At 47.0% G+C, this 17795-nt stretch overlaps 1 protein-coding gene across 1 annotated transcript in view; it reads left to right on the top strand.

Moving 5' to 3' along the window:
• MLLT1 (MLLT1 super elongation complex subunit) overlaps positions 1-17776 on the top strand; it is a 32436-nt gene extending 14660 nt beyond the window's left edge. Inside the window, exons 4-12 of the mRNA XM_064637153.1 lie at positions 1216-1359; positions 3065-3190; positions 4451-4996; positions 9821-9908; positions 10699-10810; positions 12007-12106; positions 12326-12397; positions 12986-13057; positions 13886-17776. Of these exons, the coding sequence (XP_064493223.1) occupies positions 1216-1359; positions 3065-3190; positions 4451-4996; positions 9821-9908; positions 10699-10810; positions 12007-12106; positions 12326-12397; positions 12986-13057; positions 13886-14014 (1389 nt within the window). The 3' untranslated portion in view covers positions 14015-17776. The remainder of the gene's footprint in view (positions 1-1215; positions 1360-3064; positions 3191-4450; positions 4997-9820; positions 9909-10698; positions 10811-12006; positions 12107-12325; positions 12398-12985; positions 13058-13885) is intronic.
• Positions 17777-17795: the final 19 nt, after the last annotated feature.

Here is a 17795-nt window from a genome sequence, read left to right as displayed (position 1 = left end):
CTGAGACTCGATACCTGTTTGGGGGTTAGGACTAACCTTGACTCCCAGATAAGATCAGGGCGCTGATTTTGGTGTAAATCAGGTGTAGTTACCACCCTTTGTATTATGAGAGGTGTAGTTTGTCCAAGAAATGGCCTCTGCAGCAGGAGCAAACAGCAGGAATCAGGGTGGTCCGAAGCCGTTTGACGCTCTAACCTATTTTCAGCAAATCTAAAGGAGCTCGGGCCGGGAGCCTGCGGCGTCTGTTCCCATCCAACAATGCAACTGCACCAGGAAATCGAGCTGCTGGATATGAATTCTGGAAAAGGCTGCTGTGCAGCTGCTTGATGTTGCGCAGTGAATGAGGCATGTGGGAAGCATTCATGGAAACACGGAGGGTACTGCCGGGCTCACCGGGCTTTGCAGGAGAGTCTCTCTTGCCACATTTACTTTCCAAGCTGGAATACAAGAGAACACCAGGCAGTGTCCTGTGGGTATTTGTAACACACAAGCAGCCTGCAATATTTGCAGTTTCGGGGGGGGGGGGTTTGGTGAAAAAAAAAGGAGGAGGTTTGTTCCATTCTGTGCTGCAGATGCAGCAGGTGGAACAGAAGCAGTGAGGCGCAGATGATCCCCAACATGCATACAAAAACTCGGGATTGCTTGGGTGAAAGTGCCCTTGGAAAAGTTCAAAAGCCTGGGATATCTTCCCATTCAGCCTCTGCAATATGCATATTGAAAAGGATTTTGCAAACCAAGTCATCCTTTTCCCTGTTGTGTTTAATCTTTTCTTGGTACCCACAGAGATCCCGGGAGTTCAGAAGTTGTTCCTTCTCTAAAAAAAAGGATTATGCTTTTCTTAATATTGATACTTAAAAGTTGCTTCCCAAAGGAGATAGGATCTGAATTTTGGGGAAAACAGAATAGTGGGTAGACCTTGTGAATCTGCTTTTCTGGGAAGGCTTGAACAGCTTTAAATAGACAATTTTTACTCAAAATTCATGCCTGTGTGTTACTTTTGCAGTGGGAAGCTTCATGCCTCAGTTCCTGCTGAACACTGTGTTAACTTCAGGCACAAATAGTTTCATTTCCAGCTCTCTGATCTCATGATGAAAAACTCCATGTATACAACACTTAGTGGTTTATTTGGGATTTTCAGGAGTGACTGTTTGGATCCTCAGCCTTACTCTGCTTGCCAAACTCCTTCCGGTCTCCCAAAGTCTTTCTTGTTTTTAGGAGGAGCCGAAAAAGGTTTGTTTCACATATGACCTGTTCCTAAATTTGGAGGGAAACCCACCTGTGAACCATCTTCGTTGTGAAAAACTGACTTTCAACAACCCCACCAAGGAATTCAGGCGCAAACTCATTAGGGCTGGAGGGGTAAGTGCCAGAGGGATTTGGGATCCTAAGAGGTTGTGCTAAACTGTGGAGTGAGCTTGTTTTGCTCTGAGGTTTCTTTTTCAGGCTTCAAGCAGTTTTCTGTGTTCATCTAAAGGATGACCCAGCCAGCTTTCACTCCTGGTTATACAATTGCAGCACTTGAAGCAGAACAAACCCTTTGCTGGTGTGGTTGGTGACTCTTCATTTTTCAATTTAAATGTGACCATTAATATCAAAGCACTTAAAACCCCTCTGGAAATAGAGATCTGCTGTGGATGGTGCAGGCTGTCCATCAGTTATCTGGGACCTTCCTGGAGCCGGAAGCTGGATCAGGACAGAAAAGCTCAAGGAAAGGGAGAGACTTCCAGCCTATTCCTTGCTCATTTTGTTTAGCTTAATCGTTAGTGCTTCCTGGTCAATAAATGTCCCCTAAACCTGGGATCAGCTGCTTGTGGCTTAGATAATAAAAAATTAATGAAAAATATTAGAATGTAAAGTGAAAACAGGTGTGGGAGATAAAAATAGTTATACCCTTGAAGGCACAATAAGATATGGGTTCCTACAGTGGTTGAACTCTTACCTCTGGAGAAGTAGCATGCAGTGATAGACTAAAGGATGATCCTCAAATAACTACAAATCTGAGCAAATTAGTGCAAGCCACAAAGTGCATGAAGTTTTTAACCAGCCAGAGGATGTCAAGGCCAGGTTGGACAGGGCTTGGAGCAACCTGGTCTATTGGAAGGTGTCCCTGCCCATGAGAGGGGGTGGAATGAGATGATATTTAAGGTCCCTTCCAACCCAAACCACTCCATAATTCTGACTGTATTCTGAGATACCCCCTTCTGCGGTAATGCACAATGTTCTGTTCAAGGATTTTATTCAGGATGGTCTCAATTGGTGGCAGAATTTTCTTCTGGAAAAGTCAGAAAGTTGTGGGGAAGATGGTCAGTAGTAGATCTCAGGAGCTGCAGGTATTCCAGCTGTTCCAGTGCTTCTCTGTACTGGGCACAGGGAAAGGTGCTCACTTCAGCCCTAGGAGGGCTGGAACATCATCTGCTTTCTAGGATTTTCACAGTAATTACTGTATTCCTTGTGTACTGAAGTATTTCAACTGTGAACCACTTTTGATGCTGTTTATCTAGTGAAAATTTTCCACAGAATTATTCTGACAATATAGGGGAGGTAGGAAGGGAATTGTTCCATGGAGCTCAGTGCTTGGTGTTAAGACCTTGTCAAGGGAGAGACACAAGCCCTGCTCTTTTGTTTTTCTTTTTTTTTCGTAATTTTTCTTTTTTCCCCTCAATTCAGCTTCCCCTAAACCAGTCAAGTCTTGCTCATTCCTTCCAGATTTATCTCACTACCCTTTTTCAGGGTAAAAGCATTTACAGCAGAACACGCAAGTCTTGTCCAGAGCTTTATTGCCTTTCCTGTGCTCAGAGTATTGGCATTCCCTTTGGGAAAGACACTTGATATTGCGTGTTGCCTTTCATTTTTGGTGGGTTTAATATGCTCTGTTGAGGAGTTGCCTTGAAACTGAGCCTTCCATAGACAATATCTTTTTATGGCCTTTAAGCAGGGGGGGGAACCCTTCAAAAGATGAATAATGGTGTGTTAATTGAGCAAGAGGCTTAACATAATCATGTGTTAATAGTTAATAGTCCGTGAGACTTTCCTTAGACATAATTTCTCTCCTCTTTATCCCCAGGTAATGGTAATGCCAGAAGGAGCAGAAACTGTTTCAAGGCCAAGTCCCGACTATCCAATGTTACCCACGATACCTCTCTCTGCCTTCTCTGATCCCAAGAAGACCAAACCCTCCCATGGGTCGAAGGTCAGTGCAGCACACTTTTGGGTCACCTTGAGGTGAAAACGTCTTTCAGGGCTTGCTGCTGAGGGCTTGTTTAGCAGCTGTTTCTGGCTGCTTCCAATTCTGAAACCTTCTTATACTCTGCAGCTCAGGAGCCAATGGTCTGGAACTTACCATAATTTAGGAGACTTTTTTGGATGATTTGATAGACTTCTCTCCAGGGAAGTTTTGAAAAGAAAATTACATGTCCAAGACTGGGAATTTTTGGTGAATTGTATCTTCCTCTAGGTCTGCTGTAGCAGATAAAGGTGGATGAAATCCTCTCTGATTGTATCCCTGGTGCTGAGGATGAATTCTGTGGATGTTTCACTGTCTGCCATGTCCAGCCCTGCTCTGAGTGCCTGCATTTCTTTGCAGAAAGGCTGAGAGTCAGCCCTTCCTCTGTCCTTACAACTGCTCAAGGCAGTGCTGTAAATAAAGAACATAAAATATGCTGCACTTGGTCAAACTGGTGATTTCCAGATTTGATTGTTTGCATCCAGCAGTAGCCAGTTCCTGAGCCTTCTGAAGAACCTTAAGTTTGCTTTTTTTCACTTATGTACTGAAGCTATTTTTGTATAATTCTACATGGGAGAAACAATCCCCAGGCAATGGTATTTTGGAGCAGACTACATGCACTTTATCAGCCTGAGCAGTCTCAGATATTAACAACAATTCATTTTACACTGTAATTCAATTCTGATATCCATGTTCTTTGGGGCTCTAAACACTTCTGGCACTTCAGTCCTGCTTTCTGATGTTATGAAACGGAATGAAGAAGCCTGTTAGTGGCTGATTTAATTTTGGTCAGGGCTGAAGGATTAGGAAACATAGAAGACATCACAGAAATAAAGGGCTCTGACATGAGGTCTGGTGAAAATTGCCAGTAGCTAAAGAGACAATATTTTCCTGCTCCCTTCCTCCAGGTTTCCCTCAGAGGTTCATGTGTGTTTGCATTCAGATTAAATGTGAACTAAACATCTGCAGGTGTTTCGAGACCTTTTATAGATCCTGGAAAGGAACAGGACCATGGTAAAGCAGATGTTACAGTTCCCACTGTCCATTTGTGTCCATCAGCTTTAGGGAAGTGTAGATGTTTACCTTGGAGGTAGAGAAGCACTGCAGGGATCAGTGGGTGGATTTCTGCAGGAAACAACCATTTCCATGTGATTTATGAGGATGTGTTCTGTCCTTCTGTGCAGAGTTTCATATTCAGCTTGCATGTTTTCTGTTGCTGAATTTTAGGAGGCAAACAAGGAAAGCAGCAAAGCATCCAAGCCACACAAAGTCACCAAGGAGCACAGAGAGAGGCCCAGGAAAGACTCTGAGAGCAAAAACTCTTCCAAAGACCTTGAGAGAGAACAAAACAAGCCTTTGAAGGACTCCTCCAGAAAACCAACTGAGAACAAACTGCCTAAGGAGGAGAAGGCACCTCCAAAAGCTGCTTTCAAGGAACCAAAACTGGCCGTGAAGGAGACCAAACTGGAGAACACTTCCCCAAAGGGGGGGCCACAGCCGGAGTTAAAGTCTTCCAGCAAGAGGCCCTCCAATGTGGAGTCACCAAAGCCTAGTGCCAAAAAACAAAAAAAGAGTAGCTCCAAAGGGGTGAAGAACATCCTGGGGACATCTCCCAGAACCTCGTCTTCCTCATATCCAGAGAAGAAACAAACCAAGGAGAAGATGAATGCCAAAGTGGAGAAGGTAAAATCCGAGAGTGAGGCCAAGGAGATCAAAAAGCCTGTGGAAATGGAGGAGTCAAATTCAGAGGATGAAACTTCTTTCAAGTCAGAGGTGAGTAGGGATTTATCCTTTATCAGAATTTGGAAAGGTGCTGTTTAAATCCCTGCCTGAAAGAGATGTTAAAAATATTCTCTCAGAGGAGATAGAGAAGCAGGTTGGTAAATGCTTAGCCTGAGTTGTACCTCAAATAAAACTCCTTTTGGAGAATTCTGTCAGTATTAATCATTCCCCCTACCTGGTTTACCTCCTGTTTCAGGTACGTGCTTTTATTTAGATTTATCTGCAGGCAGAATTACCTAAAAGTCAGAGTTTAAGGTTCGTCCCTCATTCACCCCTTGCAGTGACATTTACAGAGCTACAGTAGATATAGAGACTTTCTACCTGCTTATGATAACATAATGGTTTTGAATGTGGTCTTAATTCAGAAAAGGAGGAAATAATTTCATTTTTGTACCCAACAGTATTAAAATGTGAATAAAGCCCCTCTTCCTAACATGGCCTGCAAGGAACGCGCTATTGGCTGAAGCTCAAAATACAACCACATGCCACCAAATCTAAATAAATTGTGTTGTAAAACATAAAACAAATTATGTTCTTGTGCTACTATTTTTAAAAGCTGTCTAAATATTTTTTTCTTTTTTACAACTAAGAACATTCCTCATCCTCTGTCTTCTAAAGAATATTTTCCAAAAGAAGGCAAAAAAAAATATAGGAGGGGAAAGACACAACTTAAATCCAAACTCATTTTGCTTGTATATTTAATATTTGCTACTAAGAAACCATATATCTTGTAATAGGATTCTCAGGATAATGTCACTGGAATTTTGGAACTGCTTCCTCCTGACCACTTTTAGAAAGATTTGTTTTACTGGAATAAATCTTGTAGGGACAATTTGTATTAGGATTTAATCAGCATTGTGATGCAGCAAGTATTGATGTATTTATATCAGGAAGGATTTTTTTCTGCAAGATTCCCACTACAAGAGTTTATTGAGGAAGTGTTAATTCCAGTTACTCTGCAGAGAAATAACAGCCCTGGAAGTGTTCCAGGCCAGGTTGGGCTTGGAGCAGCCTGGTCTGGTGGAAGGTGTCCGTGCCCATGGCAGGGGGTGGAACGAGATGAACCTTAAGGTCCCTTTTAACCCAAAGCATTGTCGGATTTTAGGATTTCGTTTCCCAGATGGATGAAATGTGTAGGTTGGGCATTAGAAGAGGCAGCTCCTCTCCCCTTCTAGCTTTATACCTGAAGTGCAAACCCCTCATTCCAGTTCCAGATACACAGCCCTCACTGTGCTCTGGTGATCGCTGAGTGTCCTGTACTTCATTATTCCTTAGGTGTCATCCATCCCCTCACGATCCCAGGCAGCTGAAAGCTGATAGTGCTGCTCCAAGTGTCCCAGGAAACCACAGCCTGTGGCTCTGGGTCCACAGCCCTGTCCTGGCCCCCTGAGCTCCCCGTGCCTCCATGTCCTCCCTTGCACCAGCTCCTGTGTCTGTTGGATGCTGGATAGAGGGATTGGAGTGCTGGCCCAGGACAGGAGGGCAGGAATACTTGGAGTCATGGCAGCTGCCAGTCAGAGCTGCTTAGGTTTCTGTGGAACTGAAGCTCAGGGGCCCAACTGCATAAAAGCAGCCTCTTGGAGTTCCTTTCCCACCCTGGGGGCTCTCCTTGCTCCCAGTGCTGCCGTTTTGCTCCGTGGTTTGTCCTGGCACAGCCGAGCCGTGTGTGGAGCCACTAAAGTGAAGGAGCAGCTGGAGGTGGACCAGGGCCCGGAAACTCTTAAATCAGCTTTGCTGCTGCAGCCAAGGGATTGTGCAACAACCTCCGAGGCTGCAGCTCCTTGAAGGCTCTGGGTTGACATCTTAAGGAACAGCCTTGCTCCTGGCCTGAGAGCTCCAGGGTCTGCAGTGGGATAAAGGAATTTCTCATGCCATTTCAGCTTTTTTTCAGCATTTACTTGTCCTTTCTCTTCTTTTTTTTTTTCCCCTTTTTTTTTTGCTTCCCCCATCAAGTCCAGTTCCCTGAAGTGGCCTCATGCTTGGCTGCCTGAACGCTGACAAAAGGGAGAGGCTGGGATGAGAGGCAGGATTGCTTTTTTCCATTGTCGACGTGTGCTTTTGTCACATCCCAGTGACAGTCGCTGCAGCCGGAGCACACAGAGCATGTCCAGCTGGATCCTCCTCGTGCCTGAAAGAGCTCCATGGAGTTAATGGCAAAAGGAGAAACAGGATCCTTAGAACTTCCAACTTCTGCTTCTTGCATCCTGTTAAATCATTTTAAGGGAAGAGCTGCAGATTATCAGGAATGAGGGATGTAAGATTGTGGTCAGACATAAGAGCTGTGCTCCCTTAGCTTGAACATATTCACAGAACCCCAGAATGGTTTGGGTTGTGAGGGACCTTAAAGCTCATCCCATTCCATCCCCTGCCATGGGCAGGGACACTTTCCACTAGCCCAGGTTTCTCCAAGCCCCGTCCAACCTGGTCTTGGACACTTCCAGGGATGGGGCAGCCACAGCTTCTCTGGGAAACCTGTTCTCTCTATTCTCATGTTGTGATTTCTTTAAACAACCAGTGCTGCTGCAATATGCCAGTAGATCTTATATGGGAATTGTTAAATTATTCTCCTTTGCTTCTGAACCATTCCCGAGGATTGTAATACCCTTTTTGGCACATTTCCCCCTCTTCTTACAGTGGAATAAATGAAACCCTTGCCAATACTTGGGTGATGGTGTGGCAGCAGGACCAGGGCAGAGATTGTCCCTCTGTGCTGGGCACTGGGGAGGGCACACCTTGAGTGCTGTGTCCAGTTCTGGGCCCCTCACCCCAGGAAAGACATTGAGGGGCTGGAGAGTGTCCGGAGAAGGGAACAGAGCTGGAGAAGAGTCTGGAGCACCAGGAGCAGCTGAGGGAGCTGGGGGGGCTCAACCTGGAGAAAAGGAGGCTCAGGGGGGACCTTCTCAGTCTCCTGAGACAGGAGGGGGGAGCCGGAGGGGGAGGGGGGTCTGGCTCTGCTCCCAGGGAACAAGGGACAGGACAAGAGGAAACAGCCTCAAGCTGTGCCAGGGGAGGTTGAGATTGGACATCAGGAGGAATTTCTTCTTGGAAAGGGTGGTCAGCCATTGGAAGGGGCTGCCCAAGGAGATTTGGAGTCCCCATCCCTGGAGGTGTCCAGGGAACAACTGGACGTGGCACTCAGTGCTCTGGGCTGGGGGACAATGTGGGGGATCAGTCACAGGTTGGACTGGATAACCTTGGAGGTCTCTTCCAACATAAATGATTCTGGGATTCTGTGATAAATTACAGGGAAGGCTGGTATTGGGATAGAAAGTCCTGCTGCCACTTACACTTACTAGTGCCCAGAACTGCTGATGTGCCTCTTTCTACCTTTCATGTTGTTTTTATAGCATTAACCTTTCCTGTGAGAAAGTTGATTGATCAATGAGAATGTGTGATTCTTCAATAGGATCTGGATTTGGTAGTGGAAGTAACAGACAGATTCCTGGGAATGAAGCAGTGAAATTGAAACGCTAATTTCCATAGAATTACTTAAAAAAAAGGCAAGATATTAGAGTACGTTGAGAATCTTTAGAACCTGATAAGTACCACCCCCCCATGCTTTTAAGGAATTTCAGGGGCCGAAGGCGTTTCCGTGGCCTCTGCTGTCCCCTGGCGGCCCCTCAAGGTAACGCAGGTGGTCGCTGTACAGTGTCTGATTTAGTATTGATTTACGATTAACAGCACACGGAGCACCCAAACTCCCTGTCTGGATGCTGCTGTTTTCAATAGTTCATTTTCCTCTTCATTCCCTCTTATTGCACAGGATGTTCCTGGCATTTCTGACCAATGTTGACAGAGGAGTTGGGTTCACAAGAGTTTATTTAGCTGGTCACTGGGATGTTTTCACAATCAAATTTGAAATTGGTGTAAAAACAACTGGTTTGAGAGTATAATAATAATTCAGAACTAATTTTGGAGTCAATTGAGCTAGTTAGGATAGACATCTCTTTCTACATATGAGGAAAGGCTGAGAGAATTGGGATTGTCCAGCCTGGAGAAGAGAAGGCTTTGGGGTGACCTAATTGTGGCCTTCCAGGAACTGAAGGGAGCCTACAAGGAAGGTGGAGAGAGGCTATTTACAAGTGTCTGGAGTAACAGGACAAGGGGGAATGGCTTCAAACTGACAGAGAGTAGGTTTAGATGGGATATTGAGAAAAAATTCTTTATTGTAAGGGTGGGGAGGCCCTGGCACAGGTTGCCCAGAGCAGCTGTGGCTGCCCCATCCCTGGGAGTGTCCAAGGCCAGGTTGGATGGGGCTTGGAGCCACCTGGGCTAGTGGAAGGTGTCCCTGGCCGTGGCAGGAGGTGAAATGAGATGATTTTTAAGGTCCCTTCCAACCCAAACCATTCCATGGCTATGATTCTATGTTCAGTGACCAGTCCAAGGTGTTCAGAGGAAAGTTGGTGGGCACAATAAATACACATTTTAAGAGGGCTTTGATAAAGATGGCTTTGTTCTGGGTTCTGTGCTGATCATCTTTCCACTTCACAGTAAGGGGTTTTCACTTAAACATTTTTCAGCTGCTGTATTTCATCACTTGAGGTTATTTGGAACTGGTGGCTTGCAGGGTTTTGGGGGGAGCCCTTGATGCTGCTCCCAGGAGTGCCGAGCTGCATCCTGCCAAACTTTCATAAATGTTGTTTTTATTTTATTTTATTCCCCTCACACTTTTGTAATCCTAAGAACTGCATTCAGTGCTGTGTGATGTTGTAGAGTGCTCCAATTCTCCTGTTCTCACTGTGCTTTGTGCTCTGGTTTTCTGGATTAGAAAGATTAAGATTCTTTTTCTTTTATTCCCTTTTATGGGGGGTAAAGTCTGTCCAGTCCAGCCCTTCCAACTCCAGCTCCAGCTCCGACTCCAGCTCTGACTCTGATTTCGAGCCGTCTCAGAACCACAGTCAAGGTGTGTTGCAAGAAATAACAGTTTGTTAAAACCTCCCTTGTGTAACCTTAAAAGGCTCAAGAGAATTAAATCTGCTTTTTCAGTACTCTCTGTAAGGTTCATACAGTTCCTTGCATGCAACCATGTGTTGGAGCTGTGATGCTTCAGCAAGAAAAGGCAATAATATCACAACATAATCATGAACAAGTATTTTTCTTCTTTTGGCAGCTAATTTATGACTAGGGAATCCCTGTGGATTTGGTTCTTTCCCTGTTGGCTTTGGTTTCTGCCTCGGTTTATAAACGTATTGCTGCTGCCTGATCTGTAAAGTCACCAGAACAGTTCTCCAACCTCATCTATGTTTTATTAAAAATTATAAATGTGCCATTCATCACTTTGCAAGTGTGGAATAGCTCCTTTCTCAGATTCCTCCACTGGTAACCCAGAGAGATAAACTGTGGCAATAGTAGCTGTTCTAACTGTAGCAAAAGCTCTGTTGCTGCAAATACTCAAGTGTCTCAAGTGGCATTTAAATCAGCCCCAAACACATGAAAAAATGTGTCCTTTTGTTTTCATTTGGGAAGGGAGTGGGAGGATTTGGGGGGAGGGAGTTGTAAAGTTTGCCAGCTCTGCTTTAGCTTCGAGCCTGGGACACGGTGTCCTTTACTAACAGCTTTGTGCAAAGCGATAAAGCCAGTGACATCTCACTGGGAAATCTGGGATGTATCTCAGTAATTATCCCAGTTTGGAGCTGGGATGGAGTTGCTACATGTGTCCTGGTGCTGAATTCCTGTCTCCCCTGTGCCCCCAGGCCCCCTGCGTTCCATGGTGGAGGATCTGCAGTCGGAGGAGTCAGATGATGACGACAGTTCCTCTGGGGAGGAGGCAGCAGTCAAAGCAAACCCAGTCAGCCGGGATTCCAGGTGGTAACAAATCCGGAAGAAAGATGTTTGTTTGGCTTTTTACCCTCTTGTGTTTGGTATTTTTGGGTGCCCTCCATTTAGAGAGAGGAATCAAAGGATGGAGCTGTGTGTGAGAGGGCAGGGAGGGCAGATGTGTGGTCACTTAGCGCGGGGTGAGGACACAGGGCTGGTGAGACCAGAGTGAGGTGAGGAGCTCAAAGAGAGGAAGGCACTGGGAAGTGCTGGGCTGGGCTGGCAGCTGTTAGTGAGTGAACCCCTTCAAACACTCACCTCATTGTCACCCTCAGATCTCTGCTGAGCTGAATGGAGTGTGACACCTTTGATCTGCAGGGATTCGACAAGTGTGTGCTGCTCTAGCTGCTGGTGACAGACACAGCAGAAGTCAGTCTGTGCCCACCATGTGTACTGACAGTTCTACTCCCCTCCTCTGGGACTCAGCTACAGCTATTTCCTGCTTCAGTCCTTGCAAATAGTTGAATTTCATCCTTCTCCCCTCAGGAAATGCTGTTATAGCCAAAACCCAGAGTCTCAGGCTGAATGTTTTAACCCAAATGCTTGGCCCACGTAGCAGCTGCAAATTTCAAGTGATGCTAGTGTTCACCAAAACAAATATCCACTATTGCACTTTGTCATCATCAACTAAACAGGAATGGAGAGACTTGGGAGGGTGTTTTTTTAGACAGCTTTCCAAGCTCATCACAGGTAGGATACCTACCATGGTACATCTGTGGGGCCACAAGAAGAATGAGAATAAATAGGAAATCTCAAAGGCCACACCAGCAACACTAAGAGCATTTTTTTTGTGCTCAGTGTTGCTGAGCCTGCTGTGCAGGTACTCGGTGATCTTGGGATGAACTCCTGAAAGGAACAGTTGCTGCTTGTGAAAATCAAGTGGTGCTGAATTGTTCTAGGGAATGTGTGTATGAGAGAGTTGAACTAACTATTGGCTGTAATGTAACTAAAACTCCCTGCTCTGCCTGCCCAGGGAATGGGAGATGACGTCAGCTGGGAAAACTGGGATTCTCGGAATCACAGACTGACCAATTCTCCCAGACAACGGAGCAGTCTGGGATAAAGTAGAGAATAATAAAGAATGATAATAAGAGAATGCTAAAGAAGCTCTGTGGGGTTCAGGTGGCAGGTGGGTGAGGTTCCTGTTCCCTGGGGATGCTCATTCTCTGCTGGTGGTTTTCCAGACTGAGCCTCAGTGACAGTGACAGTGACAACAGCGCCGACTCCTGCCCGCCCAGCCGAGAGCCGCCCCCCGGGCAGAAGCTGCCGCCAGCAAACAACAAGGTATGACATCCTATGACATCCCCCTCCCCACACAGCCCTGCTTTCTGCCTGCCTGCTTCCTGCACTGTTAGTTCTCTCTTGAACCAAAGTTTCCCTGTTTCACTGTGCTCCTCAGACAGGTCATTTCTCCCTATTCGGTGCTCTGTGCCCAAGCCATGACACCACCCTGGTGTCTGAGCTGATTTTGGTCCCTAATGTTGGGGATTTTTTTACCCTCAGGCATCTGGAAGGAAAAGCCCAGAGTCTTGTAACAAGCCAGAGAAGATCCTGAAGAAGGGAACGTATGACAAGGTGTGTCATGTGGAGAGGGACCTTATTGGATAGGGACTTTCCACATGTAGTAACAGGACAAGGGGGAATGGCCTTAAGCTGCAGGGAGGCAGGTTTAGATTGGATATGAGGAAGAAATTCTTCCCTGGGAGGGTGATGAGGCCCTGGCACAGGTTGCCCAGAGAAGCTGTGGCTGCCCCATCCCTGGAATTGCCCAAGGCTAGGTTGAAGCAACCTGGGATAGGGGAAGCTGTCCTTGACCATGGCAGGAGGTGGGAATGGGAAGAGCTTTAAGGTCCCTCCCAACCCAAACCATTCTATAGTTCCATGATTTTGTGAGTTAAATGAGTTCAGCTTTGCTGATACAGACCTATTGTTGGCTGCCTAAATAAAATTAAAATTAAAAAAAAAAAAGACAAACCAAACCAGTCTTATATTAAAACAATAACATGTTGAGCATATAAACAATCCTGCATTTCCCACTGTAGGGAAAAATTTGGAATAGGAACATTCCTGAAAGGGCCTCAAGTTCCTCTGATCCTCACTAGGGAAGTCCCTTGGGCAGCCTTCAAACACCCCACGTGTGTCACTGTTTCTGTTCCTGCACAGGCCTACACAGATGAGCTGGTGGAGCTCCACAGGCGACTCATGGCACTCCGGGAGCGCAACGTGCTACAGCAGGTACAGATCCCTGACACCTGCTGTTCCCTGGGAATCTGTGTGTCCAAGAGTCTCAGTCAGACCCCTGGGATGCTTGACCCTTCCTGAGAAGGTCTGCTTTGCTTTGAAAGCAGAGATATGGAGGAAAAAAAAATAAAAATCAGCTGTGGATGTGATGCTTTTGTTGAAAAAGATACAGGAGTGTGATGTGGGCATCTTCATTCTCCATCCTGGCAGTGGTCCCAGAGCTGGGAACTCCTGGTCTGACTGACAGCTTGGTCTGACTGACAGCTTCCTCCTGAGGGGAGGCAGAGGGGCAGGCACTAAGCTCTGCTCTGGGACCAGGGACAGGACCCAGGGAACAGCTTGAGCTGTGCCAGGGGAGATTTAGGATGGATCTCAGGGAAAGGTTCTTCCCCCAGAGGGTGCTGGGGCACTGCCCAGGCTCCCCAGGGCAGTGGGCACGGCCCCAAGGCTGCCAGAGCTCCAGGAGGGTTTGGACAACGCTCTGAGGGACAGGGTGGGATTGTTGGGGTGTCTGGACAGGGCCAGGGGTTGGACTGGATGATCCTTGTGGGTCCCTTCCAGCTCAGGATATTCCATGATTCTGTGGTTAAAAGGAAAGAAACATGCCCACATCACTGTCCAGACTGAGCTAGTCAAGCATGCAGGAGGAGCTATTTTGCTTTTTTGGGAGAGAATTCCCTTCCTGTTGCAAGACATTCTCATTGCTGAGGCTGTCCCAAAGGGATGGGAGAGGACTGGGTGGGTTCTGTATACCTGCTGTCTCTGCTGTGCCTACCCCTGGTGAGGTCTCTGTACATCCTTCCTGTCCCCTTTCCTGCCCAGATCGTGAATCTCATTGAGGAAACCGGGCATTTCAACGTCACCAACACAACCTTTGACTTTGACCTCTTCTCCCTGGATGAGACGACCGTCCGCAAGCTGCAGAGCTACCTGGAGGCGGTGGCCACATGACGCTTGGCCTGAGGGAAGCAGGCTGCTCTGAAACCAGAAACCCCCTTCATTGGTACCAGGAAAACCCATGGAACTAGGCCTTCTTATCCTCCTGCCTCCCCCGAAGCACTGCCTTAGAGAACAGCCATGCTCTAGGAATGCTCAGCCAGCTGCACTTTCTCGTAGGCTTCAAACCAGCGCCCGTCTTGCTGAGTCTGCCCTCCCTGGCTTCGTGTGGAGGCTGGGCCAGGCCCCAGGCAGAGCAGACGAGCTGCACTTCGCTGCACAAACCTATTTGGTTTTTACTTCAAGCAACTCGTGTTTCAAGAGCACATTTTCAGGCGTCTCTGAGATCCGAGGAAGTGTGGACGATGTTTTTTCCATCACCAAACCTCGGGAGCAGCCCCTGTGTGTCCTGATCCCTGCAGCTCTGCCAAGCCAGATTGGCTTTTACAAAGAGACTGGTGACAGAGGAGGCTTCCCAGGATCCTGCTGGTCTGCTGCAGAGGAGAGGGGACGGATTCCAGTTGGGAATTGCCAGTGGTCCTGCCGCGGTTCAGTCCAGAGCACTGCTGTAACTCAGCTCCCAGTGGGAACAGGACCCCCAGCTCCCTGTGCTCGCTGAAGAGGCGTCTGGAATCTGCTGTCTCCCACTGGGGTTTGGAGATGTCTTGTTTGTTGATCTGAGCTCCTAAACAAAGTCCCACTCCTTTCAGTCTGCTTTAACTGTAATAGGACTCCAAAACTGTAAGCTGTATATTTTATATATATATATTATATATATGTATGTACTGTACGTATAAGAAGGGCCTAGTTGGGTCTTATGATCTTAAGGGTGTGTTTTTCTGTTGTTTTTTTTAATGGCTCTGGCAGGAGAAGGCGCTTAATAAGATTTGACTCATTTGTTAGTTGCCTCTTGTGGATAATTTGTAGTGTAAGGAAGCTGGACAGCAACCTCCACATATCCCACGCTCCAGAAGGGGCTCACCCCTCGTCTTTTCCATTTGTCAGTGTTGGATAACTTTGCCAAAACACGTGATTTGGTTTTGTCCTGTGTTCTCAAAGAGGAATCTCCTACAGTGGCCCCTATAGTAGTGGCTGTACTTTGGGAAAACCAAAACAAGGGAGAACTTGGTCTTTGGACACACCTGGGAGATGCTGATGTAAAAACACAAGTGCAGTCAGGTTTGTTTCCTCCTCCCTCTGCCGCCCCTCTACCTGTGCAGGAAAAGGCAGGAAACATAAACACTAATCCAGAACCTCTCCTATATTTCTAGTCAAACTAGTATTGACCTCCAAGTGTTGTCCAGGTGGATGTGCAGGAATCCCGCTGCCTTCATCAAAGCTGTGTTACGCTCCTGGTCCCTAAAATTCAGTATTTTCCAAGGAATTGCTCATTTTTCCAAGGGGGGGTGTAAAGCTTTTGCCAAATGGGGCACAGGCAGCGAGGGAGCAGTGGTGATCCTGGCGGGGTTGCACCGCTCCAGGTTTGCTGTCCCTTGTTTTGGGTTACCCCCTTTCTTTATCATGGAAATGTTGCAACTAATCAACTGAAGTGGCAATATGATGATAAGCTTGTTTGAGTTGGGTCATGTTGACCTGATTCCCATTAATTTTGTCATTGTACCACCTTTCATGTGTCATTGTGTGTGTATACACACACACACACACACATATATATATGTAAAAATTCAAGCTCATGCCAGGTCCAAACCCTGTCACACCAGTGATCTCAGCTGTTTTCTTTCTTGATGGACGATGCCAAGCCTGGATAGGAACCCTGAGGAGGTGGAGGACAGTGGGAAGAGCAGGAGCTGGGATGTGCCGTGGTGGAGGACGGTGGCCACAGACCCTGTGGTGGGTAGTTGTGAACCCCTCATGTCTCTGTTGGATCTGTGGCACAGAGGAGGCAGCTTTGTGCCCCACAACTGAGCTCCCTGGCACTGCCATGGGAGGGGGGGTTGGTGGCACAGTCCTGTCCCCAAAGCAGAGGAGCAGCCGTGGTGGCTTCAGATCTCTTTGCTGACTCTCTCCAGCGGGGTTTGTCGCTCCCACAGCTCTGTGTTGCAGCACTTCTGGGACTACCCACAGCCTCCAGAGGTGCCCCATGGGGGACCAGAGGTGCCCCCTCCCTCCTGCCCCTTCTCAGTCAACATCCACATGGTCACCCAGCTCCCAGCCAGTCCAAGAACACATGTGGGAGCGTGTTCCTGAATGTGGCTGGAAGCGCCCAGGGCTCACGGCCATGGCATCGTCCTGTCCTGGAAGTGACTTCCTTGGTGAAATCTGCTGAGTATTGAGAGGGCTTTGGTTTGGTTTTCATAAGAAGTATTTTACACGTGGATTTTTTTAGACTGTTTATAATTCCCCCTGAGAACCTGAGGTAGGATTGTCCCCCAGCGATAGTTCTCCATTGTGTGCACATGCTGATTTGTTACTAAAAAGGTTTCTTGCAAGTACTTAGTTGTTCTACAGAGTTGTTGTTTTTTGGGGTATGTAGTAGCATTGGGGAGCACAGGAGGAATGACTCTACAAGCAAAGGATGGTCAGATTTGGGCCTCATCTTGTGTCCCCTTGGAGTTCCCTGTGTAGATTCCCTCTAGGCTGGCTGAACGCTGTGCTGAACAAGCCGTGTACAGGTTTTTGTGGATAAAGTGTTTGTTCTTGTGTCACTCTTGAGAGCATGGATGGATTATTGTACTCTAGGAAGGAGGGGGCAGTGCTGCTGCAGGCATTGCTTCAGGTCCTCGAGGATGTGTCGTAGCTTGCGTTGTTAAAAAAAGGAAAAAAAAAAAAAAAAAAAAGAAAATCCCAAATTGACTTGTAGCCATAATGGTTTTTCCAAGGAAAACAGGCAGGACTCTGTTACTTTTCCATGTCCTTCATCATGTTGCTGGTGGCACAAACAGGTGCTGCTCAGCCCTGAAGGCTTCCAGAGTTGCTGTGAGTTGAATCGTGTTGGAGGTGAGATCAGGACTCGGCTCCTCATCGTCCTTGGCCGTCAGATCCAAGGGCAGAAGAGGGGCCGGGAGCGTTGTCCTGGGTCCTGGTCTGCTGTGTATTAAGCCTTGAGGCTTTCATTACTGACATGTATTAAAAGAGGAAAAATTAAAAAAAGAGGAAAGGAAGGAAGGCTGGAGCCAAAGTCCAGCCGGAGTCTGGGAGCCGTAGGTAGCAAGGCCGGCTGCGGTCAGGCTGAATCCATGGAAGTGCAATGACTCTGCCACCCGTGGGATCGCTGGGTGCAGTGGGAGCATCAGAACCAGCCAAGCAATTGATGCAACAATCCAGAAGGAGGTTTTTTTGTCAGATCTTGGAATGTGTTTGATGGTGACAGAGGTTGGAACGTCCCTTCTGGAGGTGCCTGAGTCGCTCTGGTTCCACGGATTTTCCATTGGGGATGCACTGGAGCCCCTTGTGCTTGGATGAGGCTCCTTTCTGCTCGCCCAGGGGTGATGCTGTGGCCACCCCTGGTGCACCTGGACAGGTATTAGTGCTCAAAAGGACCCAAATCACTCGGTGTGGCTTCCCTGGGGCATGAAATAGCCATCAAAAACTGACAAGATGAGTTTGCACTCCTAAAGAAAAAATGTAAGTACTTCAACTTCTAGAGAATTTTTAATTGTATTTCTGCCTAGAGCCGAGGTATTAAATACCTCGTCACTTGAGGATTTTAAAAGTTGTGTTGGGAGATGAGTTCTTCACTCAGCTGTAAGAAATGCAGCTGGCCCAAGACTAACTGCAAGATTTAAAAAACAAATAAAATGAAAAAAAAAAACAAAACTCATGTTTGTAATACGTT

This window comes from Pseudopipra pipra, chromosome 27 (assembly GCF_036250125.1).
Source record: "Pseudopipra pipra isolate bDixPip1 chromosome 27, bDixPip1.hap1, whole genome shotgun sequence".
Classification (NCBI taxonomy): Eukaryota; Metazoa; Chordata; class Aves; order Passeriformes; family Pipridae; genus Pseudopipra; species Pseudopipra pipra.
This window is presented reverse-complemented; position numbering and strand designations above follow the sequence as displayed.